The sequence below is a fragment of the Melozone crissalis genome, unplaced genomic scaffold (genome assembly GCF_028551555.1).
Source record: "Melozone crissalis strain CALT ecotype California unplaced genomic scaffold, PUWL_Pcris_2 ptg000017l_1, whole genome shotgun sequence".
In the NCBI taxonomy this organism is placed as follows: Eukaryota; Metazoa; Chordata; class Aves; order Passeriformes; family Passerellidae; genus Melozone; species Melozone crissalis.
The window spans coordinates 14816903-14833168 of NW_026535795.1; the positions used below are offsets into that span (position 1 = coordinate 14816903).

The window sequence follows — 16266 nt, forward strand, 5'->3', positions numbered from 1 at the left end:
GAGGAACCACGCGGGGTCATTGTGCGGCGGGGATGGAGGCGGGGGCGGCTGTCACGGGCCGGGGCTCGGCGGAGCGGGGCTCTGGGGCCGGGCCCCGCCGCCCCTCCGGCCGCAACAGGCGGCGAGGGGCCGGGGCCGCCCGCACAAAGCGGGGCAGCGGCGGCCGAACCCCCCCGGGCGGCCGGAGAGCGGCCGGAGAACCGGAGAGCGGCCCCCGCGCTCCGCCGGCGGCCCCGAGCCGTCCCCGGGCGAGCAAACTCCGCCGTGACTCCGGCGGGGCCGGGCGGGACCCGCGGCCGCAGCTCCCGCAAACTTCGGGAAGCGCCGGCGCGGCCCGTCCCGCTCCGTCCCGCACAAAGGCTCCCCCCGCGCCCCCCGGGATCCATCTTTGCGCTCACCCCCGGGCCGCCGCCGCCGCCTGGGCGCTCGCATGGGCCGCGCCGGGGTCTCGGTGCCGGGGCCGGTGCGGGGCCGTCCCGCGGCGGCGGGCGGGCAGCCGGGCGCGGCGGAAAGTTTTGGGTGGGCGGCGGTGACAGATGCCGAGACAGAGTTCCCTTTGTTCCCGAGGAGGCAGGAACTCGCCGGGCCCCCCGCCCCCGGCCCCGGCCCCGGCCCGCCCGCCCCCGGCTGTCACCGGGCACCGGGGCCCCCCCGCCCCGCCGAGCCCCCCCGCCCCGCCGAGCCCCGGCCCGTACCTGGCGCCGGCGCAGCCCCGGGCTCGGCCCCGCTGCCGGACACGGCCCCCGGCGGAGGGGGCAGGGACAGAGCCAGCCCCGGAGCCCCCGCGGCCGCCCGGCCCCGCCGAGCTGCACCCGCACGGGGGCCCAGCCACGCACGGCACCCACGTGGGGACAGCCAGCCCTGGGGACACCCAGCAGGGACACCCCCCTTTGGAACCCCCACCCAGGGTCACCCCCTTGGGAACCCCCACCCAGGGACACCCAGCAGGGACACCCCCTTTGGACACCCAGCAGGGACACCCCTTGGGAACCCCCACCCAGCGTCACCCCCTTTGGAACCCCCACCCAGGGTCACCCCCTTTGGAACCCCCACCCTGGGACACCCAGCAGGGGTGCCCCACAAGGTGCTGCACAAGTTCCTTCCCCTGGCTGAATGCTGCAGCTGGGCCCCAGGGGTTACCGGTGCCTGTGGGCAGGGGACAGGGACAAGGACAGGAGCTGCAGGGGCAGGTGTGGGTGACAACCCTGGAGACCTCTGGGCACCTTGAAGTTCCACCAGTGCCTCGTTTTGTCTTTACCAGATGGGAAATCAGAAGCCCAGCACATCACTGCTCCTGTGACACCGGAAGATGTTTCCAAGCAAAGGTGGTGACTGAGAAGGAACGAGGTGGAGCCCTTGCTGTGCCATTGCCATCAGGCTGGCCAGGGTCTCTGGAAGCCTTCCTGCTCTCCCTGTGCCTCTCCCTGACCACAGCACAGCCCAAGGTCACCTTTGGGGTTTTGGGGACCAAATTGCCCCGTTTATGAGCTGCTGGTGCAGGGTGTGAGGAGCATGAGATCCCCCCAGCCCAGCTGTGTGCCCCTGTGCCCTGTGGGGCTGGGTTACATTGTCACCTCTGCCAGGTGCTCCGTGAAGCCCAAGGGGATGGGTCCATCAGGGGTCCCCTGGAGCGGCGCCTTCATCAGTGGGAAGAAGAGAGAGGAGCTGCTCTGAGCAGTTGTGCCACATCCCAGTGCCCGAGATGGACAAAGTGCCACCATGGGAACCCTGCCCTGCAGCCAGCCCAGAGCCCCTGTCCTGGGGGGCATCTCCTGGGGTGGAGATGTCCCTTTGGGGATGTCCCTCCCCTGTCTTGGGCACAGCGTGGGCACCCCCAGGGCCTGTGTGCTGCTGGGGGACAGCCCCCAAACCTCACCGGGCCCTGCCCCACCTCTCCCCACCAACCCCGGGCTTGATGTCACCTGCCCCAGGGGCAGCTCTCCCCTCCCAGGCTCCACCACCTCTGCTGCAGCTCCCCTCCCTCCCCTCTTTGCTGCTTGCAGGCTAAAATATGGGAATCCCTTCATGTGCTGGAAAAAGCTACAAAATCCCTTCTTTTATGGGCTATTCTTGGTCTGGGAAAAGCAGGATATGTAGTGCAATAAGGGATAAAATAGCAAAAGAAAAAGGCGAACTTAAATCACTTATTTTGTTGCTTCTAAACCTTCCATGACCTGAGTGGAACTGTGTCGGGACCGGTCCCTGAGCTCAGCACCCCCCCGGGCTGGGCCGTGAGCCACCCCCGGCTCCCCCCACCTGCCTGTGCTCCCTGGATCGCTGTGGAACAACTTGGGAAAAATCCCATGGGGTGCCTGATGGGAGGAGCCCGAATCCCTGGGCAGGCCCAGCCTGGCATCCCGGAGAGCCCCCGGCTGATGGGGACTGGGGAGCCTCGGGGATGAGGGGCCAGGGAAGGGGCTGAGGAGCATCTCCCTGCCCTTCCCACTCCGAGCTCGTCGCGCTGAGCCTGCCCGGGCCCATTGACATGATAATAGTGCTAAACTTCAGCAATTGGAACAACAATCGGCCAACGAGAGCCTGAGGGGGAATGCTGGAAACCCAGAGGGATTCTGGGAGCCCCAGGGTGATGCTGGAAATCTCGGGGAAGCTGGAGCTCCCAGGGGAAGCTGGAATTCCCAAGGGGATGTTTGGCACCTCAGGGGGATGCTGGAATCCCCAGTCAGACTCCCAGGTATGGGCACTTCCCAGACCGGACTCTCTCCATCCTCTGCCCACCCTCTGATCTTCAATCTGCATTTTCAGCAAGGCAAATTGGATTTGTGGTTTGCTGCCACCCTGCCCCTGGGGCCACTACTCCAGCAGCAGGCCCTGCTCTCTGCTCAGAGCCACTGGACCTGCTGCAGGCTGGGATCCCCCAGCAGGAAAAACCCCTGGTCCTGGGAGCTGGGATGCAGCTGGAGCCCCTGTCCTGGGCCCTGTAGTCCCTGCATCTCCTCTGCCCCTTCCCACGGGGGATCTCTGCTCTGGTTCCTTCCTGGAGGCCTTAGGGCAGGACAGACCCTCTCAGCAGGCACTGCTGTGCCCTCTTCCTCTCTGATGTTCCTCTAATTCACATCTCTGGACATGGCATGAGGAGTGTGGGGACACCAGGAGCTCAGAGCACTGCTGAGAGCACTGAGAAAAGCAAACACTGGGGTCAGGGGGTCCTGGGCTGCCCTGGGAGTGCCACAGAGCAGGCCCAGAGCGGGGCTGCCCAGGACGGGACACAGGGACAGACTGGACAGAGTCCAGCACAGGGCCATGAAGCTGATGGAGGGACTGCAGCGTCTCTGCCATGAGGAGAGGCTGAGAGAGCTGGCACTGCCCAGCCTGGAGCAGAGCAGGCTCAGGGCATCTCATGCCTGGGCATGAAAAGCCAGGGGGAGGCTGCAGAGGGGACAGGGCCAGGGACAGCCCGGGGGCCTCGGGCACAGAGTGACCCACAGGAGGGGCCCTCCGAGCTCAGGAGACGCTGCTGCACTGGGAGCAGCTCTGCAGCTCTGCTAGACTGGCCAAAAGGTTCCCCTAACTTGGTGTCCCCCTGCCTCAAGTGAACACTTCTGAAATGAATGTCTTTATTTTGCTGCAATTTGATACCTTTGAAACGAGTCAGGTCAGGTCCTGCTGCTGCCTCTGCTGTTTCTGATGCAGCCCAAGGACAGGGGACTTCCTGGGCTGCCAGTGCCCATGGCCGGGTCACATCCAGTTGGTCACCAGCAGCACCCCCAAGTCCTTGTCCCAGGGCTGCTCCCCATGCAGCCATTCCCAGCCTGTGCTGTGCTGGGGCTGCCCCAGGTGCAGGACCTGCCCTTGGCCTGGCTGAGCTCCATGAGGTTCACGTGAGCCCAGACAGTTTTGGAGTTTCACAGATTCATCAAATCCCGGAATGGTTTGGGTTGGAGGGGATGTTAAAGCCCATCTCATTCCTCCCCCTGCTAATACCTTCCCTATCCCAGGCTGCTCCAAGCCCTGCCCAACCTGGCCTTGAACCCTTCCAGGGGTGGGGCAGCCACAGCTGCTCTGGGAAACCTGTGCCAGTGGAGTAAGTTTATTTACTCTTCCCATAAATACCTCAGTGTCCAATAACAAATTTGTTCTGCTTTGCTGCCTCAGGGTTGAAGTCCCACGGTGCCACCACAGCCCCAGCAGTGAAGGGGCAGCTCAGACCCAGCAGGTTTGGCAGCTGCTTGGGGCAGCAGCTCTGACAGCCCCGGGCTGAGCTGTGGCACTCCCAGCTGGAGCAGCAGCGAGTCCCTGAGTCCATCCCTCTCTGGCACTGCCAGGAGCTGGGCTGCTCCCCCAGGGATCCCCGGGCTCAGAGGGGCTCACCATGCCACATGCAGCTGCCCTGGCAGCCCCTCTGCCCCCAGCTCATGCCCCAGAGGGATGTCTGTGGATGTTCTCTCTGCTGGGTGTCACAGTGAAGGTTTTATAAAGCATCCAGGCCTCCAGAAGCCCTCAGGTCTGGGAATTCTCTCTGGCTGTGGGAGAACTGTAGTTTTTCCCTGGCACAGCAGTGAATTAAGGAACAAGCTTGGTACCCATGAGGCTGGAGGTGCTGGTTTGGGGCTGCTGCTGCAGAGCACAAGCCCTGACCCTGGGGAACTCCCTGGAGATCACAGGTCACCCTTTCTCATCTGACAATTTACTTCCTTTTCCTGGTGTTGGTAGTGCCTGCAAAATAGGAGCACTGAGACCAAGGAGAAGCTTTTCATTCATGGATCATCTCCCAGGTGAGAGAGTATCAGGGGCCTGGAGTGTCTCTGGTGCCTCTGAGCCCAGCAGATGCCCATGGAGCTCCCACAGACCCTACCCAAGCCTTCCCAGCACTGGTGGCATCTCTGCCATGCTCTATGCCCTCACCAGGTTTTGTAGGTCTGTCCCCCCATAATTTTAAATAAAGAATTGATGGAAACGCATGCCTCCCTCCAGGGCAGCCTTCAAGCAGCATTTTAAGACCACACTTCACAAGATGGGAGCGCCCCATGGTCCCACACCCCTGTCAGGGAGGTGACAAATAACCAAACCAAGGGGACAAATAACCAAACCAAGGGGACAAAGCTCCTCCCCATTTCTCATGCCCTCTGTCTCTTGCTCCCCCACCCGTGCAGGGTGACACAGAAGGGGGCCATGCCCCTGGGACCCTGGGCCAGCTGATGTGGGCAGCATGGCTGGCACTGCCCATCCTGACACAGGGGCTGAGCAGAACGACCTTCAGCCCACCAGCTAAGGCAGAAAGTGATGCTCAAGCTGACTTTGCAGCATTTGAGAGCAATTTGGCTTCAAAGCCAGGCTGCCCCATTGCCAGGGGCCCTGGGTGATGAGGGCAGCAGGCTGAGGAGCTGCGGTGCCCAAAGCCACCATCCCAAAGCCCCGGGCACGGCACGGGGGCACGGGGCAGCACACACAGCACACGTCTGTCACACCCATCAGCCTTTATACACCCTCCAGCTTCCTGAATCCCCCAGACCTCAGGCTCTAAAGCCATAAAGCAGCCAGGGAGGAGGGACAAAGTGGGGGTTCTTTCCTGAGGGGGGAGTGTGGGACGAGAGGGAGAGAGGCTTTTCCTCTGTGCTGTGGCCCTGAATGGGGCTCGCTCAGGCTGGCCCCAGACAGATCCCTGCAGGGCAGCAGGGGATGCTCACCCCAGCCCCGGGACCGGTGGCATGGTGGCTCTGAGGGGGAGGTCACAGCAAGGCTGGGGCGCCCAGTGTGTGGCAGAGGTGACGGGAGGGGAAGGCTGGATGGGCACACGGCAGCACAGTGATGGGAGTGCGCCCCTCCAAGCGTGTCCTGGTGCAGGGTGATGGTCCTGGGAGGTGTTTCCGTGGGTGGAGTCTGCTGTGGGGCAGCAGGGGGGCCAGGGGGCGGGGGATGTGCAGGGCACGGGCACAAGGGGTCAGTGGCCGCGGGCTCTAATCGTCCTTGTCCTTGGCGCCGTGCTTCAGGATGCGGGTGAACTCCACGTAGTTGAAGTTGCCCTGTTTGTCGATGGGCGCCTCCCGGTACATCTCATCCACCTCCTCGTCGGTGAACCTGTCCCCCATGGTGGTCAGCAGCTCACGCAGGTGGTCCTCGTGGATGGAGCCTGCAAGGAGGGCAGGGGGCAGCGTTAGCAGGGGGCACCAGGAGGGCTGGGCACAGCTCTGCAGCTGCCTGGGGACTGTGGGACTGTCCCTGCGGTGCTGTGGCTCTGGAGCTGCCCGGGGACTGTCCCCGCGGTGTGTGGCCCAGCCCCGTGCTGGCCGGGCACAGGGGCCGGGCTCTACCTGAGGCCTCCTCGTCGAAGCAGGCGAAGGCGTTGCGGATCACGTCCTCGGGGTCGGTGCCGTTCAGCTTCTCGCCGAACATGGTGAGGAACATGGTGAAGTTGATGGGCCCCGGCGCCTCGCTCATCATCCCCTCCAGGTACTCGTCAGTGGGGTTCTTCCCTGAGGACACAGGCAGGGCTGGATACAGGGCCCTGCTCCCCAGCTCCCATGCAAACAGCTGGAATGGCTTTTATCCACTGCAGACTGATCTGCTGGTTCCTGTTCCCCCACCCCTCGAACAGGGGAAGGGAGATTCTGCCCAGTGCTGCCCCCTCAAGCTCTGCCTTGGGGGAAGTGCAGTAATAATTTGGGGTTACTGGAATGAAACCCTTGGCTATTCCCACCCCCTGACAGCTCCGAGGAGAGCGGCAGCAGTGTCCTCACACCAGCCCGTGCTGCTGATGTCCCCAGCACTGCTCCCCCGTGGGTGCACCGGGGAGGGTTCAGCTGCTCTGCTGAGGTCCTGCCCCCAGCGCTGGCCCCTCTCTGCTCCCAGAGCTCCCTGGAGGAGGGAGATCCCTCCCGTGGCCAGGCAGGACCCCCAGAACAGGTTTGGCTGCCAGGTCAATCATTGACAGACCTCCCAAAGCGCACTGGAGGTACCCCTGGGGGTGGGAGGAGGGAGCCATGGTCTGCAGCAAAGGAGAATGGCTCGGGGCAAGGAGAGGGTACAGAGCTGCAAGTCCTAACCAGCCCAGGTATCACACCAGCATGGGGACCTGCCTTTGTAACCCAGCTGAGAGCAACGGGAGGGCTTTGTTCCACATGGGACAGCCCCAGTGACATGCTGGGGTGAGGCTACTCAGACACTCCATGGCTGCAACTGGTCATTGCTCCCAGGGCAGAGCTTCTCCAGCTCCAAGGGTCCCTTCCCTTCTGGTGAATGCACCTGTGAGCAGCACACAGAGCTGCTGCCCTCAGACACCTCACAAACACCCCTTCTGTCAGCTGGTGGGGCAGAGAATTCCCACCCTGGGCTCTGAGGCATCCCAGCACAGGCAGTGTGGGCACGAGGTCACCCTGGGTGTGGGCACAAGGTCACGCTGGGTGTGGGCACGAGGTCACCCTGCAGCTCTCCCTGCTCCCGAGCTGGTGCCGGGGGCAGAGGGACCTGCAGGGGCACGGGGCACAGTGTTGTCCTCACCCATGGAAGCCAGCATGTCGTGCAGATCCTCCTTGTCAATGAAGCCATCTCTGTTCTGGTCGATCATGTTGAAAGCCTCCTTGAACTCCTGGATCTGGGACTGGTCGAACATGGCGAAGACATTGGAGGTGGCGCGCTGGGGGCGCTTCTTGGTGGTCTTGGCCTTGGCACGTTTGCTGGACATCTTGGTGGCTGGGGGAGTACCTGGGGGCAGGAGCATCAGGAGGGCTGGGGACAGGCTGAGCCAGGGGGCCAGAGCAGGGACACACCGCCCCTGGCACCTCCAGTGCTGTGCCTCAGTTTCCCCAGCTGTCACACACTTGGGCAACACGAGGAGATGAGACAGACACGGGGTCAGATGAGGAGGTGGGCAGGACTTGAGCTCTGATGAGTCACAGAGCAGGCAGAGCTCACTGCAGCTCCCCAGGACCGTCCCCCAGGGCTGCAGACAGGCCCCAAACCCCTTCACTGCCTGTCCTCTCTGCATATCTGGGCACAGGAGAGACACCTGGCCCAGCACCCGCCTGGGTGCCAGTCCTGGGGCCATGGGCTTGGAGGTTTCAGCACTTCAGTCACCGTGGCCATGCCTCTCCACCTGTCCCTGCTCTGACAGGCTCTCCAGGCCCAGCACATTATCTGCTTCAGGCACATTCCTCACACACCACTGCTTCCCATGTCCCTCCCTCTGTCCATCCATCCATCCATCTATCTGTCCATCATCCATCCATCCATCCATCATCCATCCATCATCCATCCCTCATCCATCCATCCATCCATCCATCCATCCATCCATCCATCCCTCATCCATCCATCCATCCCTCCATCCATCATCCATCCATCCCTCCATCCATCATCCATCCATGCATCATCCATCCATCATCCATCCATCCATCATCCATCCATCATCCATCCCTCATCCATCCATCCATGCATCCATCCATCCATCTATCTGTCCATCATCCATCCATCCATCCATCCCTCATCCATCCATCCATCCATCCCTCATCCATCCATCCATCATCCATCCATCCATCATCCATCCATGCATCATCCATCCATCATCCATCCATCCATCCATCCATCCATCCATCCCTCCCACCTCTTGCTGCTGCCCTCCCTGTCCTGTGGGACACTGGGACAGGCTGGGACAGTCCTGTGGGACAGACCGGCCCGAGGCCAGCCCAGGGAAGGGACAGTGCTCTGAGCCCTCGTGTTTGTGCTGCAGCCACCCCTCCCTCACACGCATTCCTGCCTCTCCTCCTGGCCAGCGTCTGCCTTGGGCAGCAGCTGCTGGGGCCATAGCCAATGAATGGATCATGAGGGGGTTCCACGGTGGAGGAGCAGAGAATCACTCCTGTGCTCTGTGTGCACCATGCCTGGTGGGCAGCAGGACCTGGGCTCCCCATCAGTGCCCAGGGATGGAGCAGTTCAGGAGCCACATCCTCTCATGGGGACACAGCCCAGGGAGTGCAGCAGGGCTGTCCCTGCTGGGCTGGACACCACGAGAAGGCTGCCCTGGGATGTGCTCTGGGAGCTGCTTCCCAGCTGGGTCCTTAGTGCTGACCCAGAGGGACCACGGGGACCTGGGGAACATCCCCTGGTGCTGGCATGGACCAGAGCAGAGCAAAGAACCTCCAGAGAGCCTCCCCCTGCCCTCCCCACACCAGACCCACTCTCCAGGTCTCCCCTTCCTGCTGTCACTCCCTCAAGGGGTAGCAGGGGTAAGGGCTGGGGCAGGGGACACCAGCCAGGTCCTCAGCCTGCTGTGGTCTCCAGGTTCCCACAGCTGGGCTGTGCTGGAAGGACATTCCAAGGGCATCAGGCAGTGCCAAATCACAGCCCAACACACCATGGTGACCAGCAAGCTCAGAGGGGCCTGGGCACTCTTCCCACATCCTGACAAGGCTCCCATCCCACTGTGGAAGCACCCACAGAACCCAGGCAGGGCCTTTCATCTGCAGGGAACATGCCCCATGTCCCCAGGAGGCCTCCCTCATCCCCCCTATGCCCCCCATTCCAGGATGGAATCCACACCTCCCTCGGCCCCTCCCTCGTGCTGCCCTCACACCTGACAGCAGCCACCAAACCCTCCCACATCCCTGAACTCTGCCTCCTTCCCCAGTGCCCAGCAGGGAAGAGATGTTTGTCACCAGCCAGACAAGGGGGCAGCAGGACTGGGAGCCCGCCCTGGGTGAGCAGAGACCTCATCCCCCAGTCCATCTCTGCCTGCTGCTTCCTCCAGCCCCACAGAGCTCTTTGCAGGAGGCCAGCCCCTCTCTGCGTGCCCTGCCAGGCACCACCAAGCACCAGGGACACCCCCAGGTGGCACCAGGGACACCCCCAGGTGGCACCAGGGACACCCCCAGGTGGAAAGGGCCGGTGACATCCCATGGCAGCAGCATGATAAGCTCAGCTCAACACCACACCACCACCAGACAGAGTCAGAGGCAGAAATAAAAGCTCTGCTGCTGGCCCATGGCACTGGGCTCAGCTTTCAAAACACATCCAATTATTAGCAGAATTATTAGCAGAAGACTATAGAAATAAGCAGGAGTTTTGCTCTCACCACATGAATTAACATAATCCAAATATTTTCCCTGCCCTGACTGTGACCAGCAGCAGCACAGCTTGGCACCATCTCCACGGAGACAGTGCTCTTCAGCAGGATGAAGTACAATTTTGACAGCACATGGATCTGCAGTTTGATCCAAAATGTGCCCTGGAAAGATGCTCAGTCCCAAGGTCCAGCTCAATCATTCTATCTGTGCTGTTTGACAGCTGGCTGGGACTTGAGAAGAGATTTTGGGTCAGTGTGGGGAGAGGTTCCTGTGCATGGATTCTGTGCAGGGATCTGCAGTCAGAGCTGACTCAGATGGAGCAGTCCCTGCCCTGCACAAGGGCTTGATGGCCACGCTCCCCTGGTAGCCACTCTTTCTGGGATTCCCAAAAACCCAGCTCCAGGAGCACTGCAGGGGATGCCTGGCCATGATGCCCTGCAAGCTGGGCTGGCCTCAGCTCAGACCAGTGGTGCAGCCCCCACAGCTCCAGCGTCCCCTCAGCAGGAGGGACACACAGGGACACAGGTCCTGCTCCCGTCCCAGCACTGCCCCAGCCCAGAGCCGTGGATCCTGGGCAGCAGAGCAAGGAGGTCAGTGCTGGGTGACAGCCACACACTGACCTGGTCCCCAGCTCACCCTGTCACAGCTGCCCTTGTTCCCTTGTCCCTCTGCCACTGCTCCTGCCAAAACAATTTCCCAGTCTCCTGCAGTGGAGGCAAAATGATCTCCTGCCAGGCTTGTGCCTCCCCACCCGAGAGCCAGGCCCAAGGGACCATGGGCTGACCTAAAGAGCTCATAAATTAGTAAATAGTTTAGTTTGAAAGAGGAAAGGACCCACAGTTATCAGAAATATAAACTGCCATGTATTTCCTCCTTGGTAAAAACCAAACAAGCAACCCCATCCTGGTGCTGCTTCCTGGCTGTGCTGGGGAGGGTGGGACAAGCCAAGGGGACACCAAAGGCAGTGCCACCAGGGCAGGCAGCCTGTCCCAGCCCCATCCTTCCCTCCTGCCTGCTCCCAGCCTCCCCTGCAGCTCCTGCCCTGCTGCCTGTCCTGGCAGGAGCTCACCCTGGGCTGAGGGCGCTGTGACAGCCCGGGGGGCTCAAAGGAGGAGAGACAGGCAGGGGACAGGGCAGAGGTGGCAGCAGCCTGTCCCCAGTCCCTGGAGTGTTCACATGGATCCTGAAGCTGTGATCTCCCAGGATATGCTGCTAAAGGTTTCCCAGGGGGGCTGCTCAGAAGCTGCTCCAGCAGGAGCCACCTCTGGACATGCTGAGGGGGCTGCAGTGGGACTGCCCTGCTGTCCCTGTCACAGCCGACAGGGACATCTGCTCCAGGGCCATCTGCTCCAGCAGCTCCTCCCCAGGATCCTGGCACCATGTGCCCAAAGCTGGGTGCTTTGGGTCAGGGAGGCAAAGAGCGATTCCAGCAGCCTGGGCTGTCCCAAGGGACACTCCTGCAGGGCAAACATCGGCTCCTCAGGGGGACTGTGCTCAAACCTCTGCCCAGGGCCGCTCCCCAAGGAGAGCTGTGAGTACCAGCGAGCCTTGAGCAACCATGTTCACTGGGGGCAAGCGCTGACCCCAGCATGTGCAGCCCCCGGCAGCCCGGGGTGGCACAGGGCCGGCAGGGTGAGCTGGTGCCCTGTGCATGCTCCTGGCACAGGAGGGAGAACATCGGGGTGAGCTGGTGCCCTGTGCATGCCCCTGGCACAGGAGGGAGAACATCGGGGTGAGCTGGTGCCCTGTGCATGCCCCTGGCACAGGAGGGGGAACATCCTGAACATCCTTCCACCCTAAAGCTTTGCCAGCCGCAGGCACCTCTCGCAGCCCCGGGGCTGCTCACCGGCTGTCACACTGGGGGAGGGAGCAGGGAGCAGCTCATCTTCCCTGCTTTTTTTGTTGTTAAACCAGCCCTTTCCTCCAGCACAGCCCTGCACAGGATGCCTGTGGGATGTGGCATTGCTCGGCTTCACCAAGGAGGGTTTCTGGTGCTGGGGGAGCCCCACTGCCAGCAGAGGCACCGGGAGCTGCAGGAGGACTCCTCAGCCCACTGGGCACTGCAGGAATGCAGGCAGCTGCCATTCTGCTCCTTTTATGGCCTTATTAGAGATGTGGGAAAGGGAGCCTGGAGGTGAGAGGAAAGCAGACCCTGAGCCCTGGGCTGTCTCCAGCCCAGCCACAGCCACCGGCATTGGGCCAGGGCAGCACCAGTCAGAGCAAAGTGTGCAGCGAGCCCCGGGGAGCCGAGCTCATCCCAGCCCTCCCCAGCTCCCACCGCACACTGGGGACACGGCCGGGTCCAGGCACAGCTGTGGGGCTCAGCTGCAAGTCCAGCAGATGGTTCTGCACTCGTTGCTTCCCACCAAGGGCAGGAGACGAGGAGCTCACCGTGTGACACACACACACACCCACACCCACACCCACACACCCAAAGCTCAGGTCCTGCAGCCCCCAGGAGAAGCCCTGGCACGGACACCTCGGTGTGCAGAGCACCCAGCCCCTTCCCATGCCCGGGAAAGGCACCACAGGCACAAGGTCCCCGTGGCCTCGGGCAGCCAGCACAACTGTCCTGGCCGGAGTTTGCTGTTTTCCCAGGGGAATTAAGGGGCTCACCTCGGCGGGGGAATGTGGCCGCAGCGCCTCGGAGGGGGGAGGTGGCCGCAAACTCCTCCTACAACCGCACAGAGCCTGCCAGGGAGAGAGGAAAAAAATTCCAGCGACTGAAGGAACCCAACCATCTTTGGTCAGCAGCAGCGGTTGTTAACACTTGGGGATGTTCCACTCCAAAGAATTCAGCTCCGGCCGCCCCCTTCTCCTACACATCCATGTTTTAGAGCTTGCCTGGCTTTTATCACAGTCGAAACTTTTTGTACCAAAAGGGCATGCTGGGAGGGAAGCCAAGAGGGCTTCAAGTTTTCATGGGAAAGACTAAACAAAAAACAACATCCCTCTGCACTTGAAGCTGAAGGAAATGAGCTAAATAAAGCTTTTCTGCCTTAAAGAAGTTTATTGCCTGAAGTGGCTCCCAGGCCACTGGGGAGATATCTGGAGCATCATGCGTGCATCCGGATCTTGGCCCTGGTCATCAGCAAAAGGACTTGGAGGAAAAGCAGATGTTCCAGACTGGAACAGTCTCAGAGATCAGGAGGTGGGTGAAGGCACGGGCAGCAGGATCTGCTCCTGAGGCTCTGCCACCTCGGGGAAGCCGGGGTACCCCAGCTCCAAGGCACTGCAGACAGCCACCCTCAGCTTGGCTCGGGACCCATCCCCACCTGCCCTTGCCGGGACAGTTCTGCCGGGCCTGGCCAGAGGCTGCCCGGGCACAGGATGCCCGCCAGGGCACACCGGGGATCCTCCTGCAGCCCGAGCCGTGCCCAGGGCTGACCTCGGCACCAGCTCCAGCACCGCAGAGGGGGAGGAACGGCGGGGCTGCCTCTCTCTGCTCCCCGAGGCAGCGGGGCCAGCTGCCCCTGCTCTCCCGGGACGGCTGGGGCTGCTTCCCCTGCCCCCCGAGGCTCCGTCCCTGCCGCTCCATCCCTCCAGCTCCGTCCCTCCAGCTCCATCGCTACCGCTCCATCCCGCTCCTCTCTCTCCGCCGCGGCCGCTCGTTCCCATCCCAGCACAGCTCGCTCCCATCCCGGGGCCGCTCGTTCCCATCCCGGACTGCTCATTCCCGTCCCGTGGCCGCTCGTTCCCGTCTCGGGGCCCCTCGTTCCCATCCCGGACTGCTCATTCCCTGCCGGACCGCTCGTTCCCATCCCGAACTCCTCGTTCCCATCCTGGACCGCTCGTCCCCTATCCCAGACCGCTCGTTCCCATCCCGGGGCGGTCCCGTTCCCATCCCGGGGCCGCTCCTTCCCATCCCAGGGCGGCCCATCCCGGGGCCGCTCGTTCCCATGCCAGACCGCTCATTCCCGTCCCGGGCCCCTCGTTCCCATCCCGAGGCGGTCCCGTTCCCACCCCGGATCGCTCGTTCCCATCTCGGACCGCTCGTTCCCATCCCAGACCGCTCGTTCCCATCCCGGGGCGGTCCCGTTCCCGTGCCCTCACCTGTCCCTCCCGGGAGCTGCCGGAGCTGGGGCCGTGCGGGTTCTGCTCTGCGGCTCTGCGGACGCGGCTCGGCGGGGCGGGCGTGCCCAGGGTCCCGGCCCGGCCCGGCCCGGCCCATACAAGGCAGAAGAATGCGGCGGGGCCGGGGCCCCGGGGCCGGGACGCCCTTATATAGACGAAAGCGGCGGCCACGCGTGCCCCGTGCCGCGGGGGATGCGCAGCGGCACCGGGCACCGCCAAGCCCGGTGACACGGGGGACATGCCCCGAGGGTGGCACTGCCCGGGGCACACGGACACCTGGGGCAGCTCTGGCTGTGCGGGACAGGTCCCTGCTGGGGCAGCTGCTGCAGGACTACAGCCCTGGTGTCTCTGGAAAGGCCAGAGAGCGTCCTCAGGCTGCACCGCGGGGGCCACACAGGGAACGGTGCCCAGAAGGGTCAGGCAGCCCCTCAAAGGTCTCTAACAAGTGGCCTGGGGCAGAGTGCAGCCGGGAACTGCCCCATCGCCGAGCAGGGATGCAGAGCCTGCAGAAACAGGGATGGGGAGCTCCCCACCCGAGGCAGGACTCACGCTGACCCTGGGACGCCTCTCCAGGGCAGCAGCTCTTGCTCACTGCTGCCTTCCCACCAGCAACCCTGAGCCTCATCACAGTCCTGCAGCCACCAAGAGGAGCTCCTGGTCCTGGGGGATCCCCCTTGGGAGGGTGATGCCCCTCCAGACATCATCCCAGAGATGGTTTATCTCTGTTTTGTGGGGTCCCACAACAGCAGGGGCAGAATTGGGCCTGCAGAGGAGCAGGAAGGTGCAAGAAGGAGACACGAGGAGTACTTCTGAGAGGGACTGCTCTCCTGGGGACCCAGCCCTGAGTGGGCAGCCTGTGGCCGTGTTCACAGGGGTCCGAGGATGAGGGAAGAGACAGGATCTGACTCCATGTTTCAGAAGCTTGATTTATTATTTTATGATATATATTATATTAAAATTATACTAAAAGAATAGAAGAAAAGACTTCATCAGAAGACTTGCTAAGAATAGAAAAAAAAAAAAAGGATGATACAAAGGCTTGTGTCTCAGACTCTCTGTCTGAGCCAGCTGGGCTGTGATTGGCCATTAATTAGAAACAACTGCATGAGCTAATCAAAGATCCACCTGTTGCATTCCACAGCAGCAGATAATCAATGTTTACATTTTTTTCCTGAGGCCTCTCAGCTTCTCAAGAGGAAAAATCCTAAGGAAAGGATTTTTCATAAGAGATGTCTGTGACAGGACTGCCCAGCTTCAGCATTCCCAGGAATTCCATCACTGCCCATGGAGATGTGGGAACCTGAGGCTGAGGAGCAGACCCTGACCAGAGGGGCCAGCAGGGAGCACACAGGCTGCACTTGCAGCGGCACAGATGAACAGAAATGAGCAGTGGCACAAATTAATCTTCAGCTGCCATTCTCCTGCAGGGCACCACTGCAAACAACAGCTAAAAAGCCAAAAAAAAACCTGTTTCAGCCCTGATATAAAAGCAGTGGCTGTGCCCTCTGGCAGGCTGGCCAGACCCTGCCCCAGGCACGGAGCTTGCTCCCACTGGCTCAGAAGGCTGGTGACCTGCTCTGCCTGACTTGCGGACATCCTCCCGTGTCCCTGTGCTGCTTGGATGAACTCTGCAGGGGCATTGCCTCCCCTGGGCAGCCACAGAGCTTCCTGACCCTTGGCTGGAAGCAGGGATCCTGCCTGCAGCCCCTCTGAAGGACAGGCTGTGGGCTCAGAAGCCAGCAGAACACAGGAGTAGAGTTGGAAACGCTGCTGGATGCTATGCCAGGGTGGAGACAAGCCAGGGAAAGCACAGAACCTTTGGCATGCTCGTGAGCTGGACAGGGAGGCCCCAGAAGGTTTGTATTTTTAATAAAAAATATAAGAAAAGAGGGGGGCAAACACACACACACAAAATAAAAATTAAAACAAAAAAAAAAAAGGAAGGAAAAAAAAAAAAAAGAAGAAGAAAAGAACACCACAAAAACCCCGTCGGGAGTCAGGCAGCCTGAGCTGCCACCCCGTGGCTGGTCCCAGAGTTTTCCCAGCCCCAGCAGGGCCCAGGTGTTCCCAGGAGCCCCGCAGGAGCAGGGGGTGGCTGCAGTCCCTCACTGAGCTCTGCTTTCCCTGGGCAGGTGTCCCGCCAGCCCTGCGGGGGGAGCTGCTGGAGGGGGCTGCAGGC

The 16266-nt window shown here is 61.9% G+C and overlaps 1 protein-coding gene across 1 annotated transcript; it reads right to left on the bottom strand.

Annotated features, from left to right (window-relative positions):
* Nucleotides 1–5401: 5401 nt before the first annotated feature.
* Nucleotides 5402–14140, bottom strand: MYL9 (myosin light chain 9). Its single transcript, XM_054274872.1, has 5 exons — nucleotides 14067–14140; nucleotides 12630–12704; nucleotides 7456–7659; nucleotides 6270–6431; nucleotides 5402–6088 (listed from the first exon to the last, which is right to left on the bottom strand). Exons 3-5 carry the CDS (start codon nucleotides 7637–7639, stop codon nucleotides 5916–5918), a joined length of 519 nt encoding a protein of 172 aa, XP_054130847.1. The 5' UTR covers nucleotides 7640–7659; nucleotides 12630–12704; nucleotides 14067–14140; the 3' UTR covers nucleotides 5402–5915.
* Between the last annotated feature and the right edge of the window lie 2126 nt (nucleotides 14141–16266).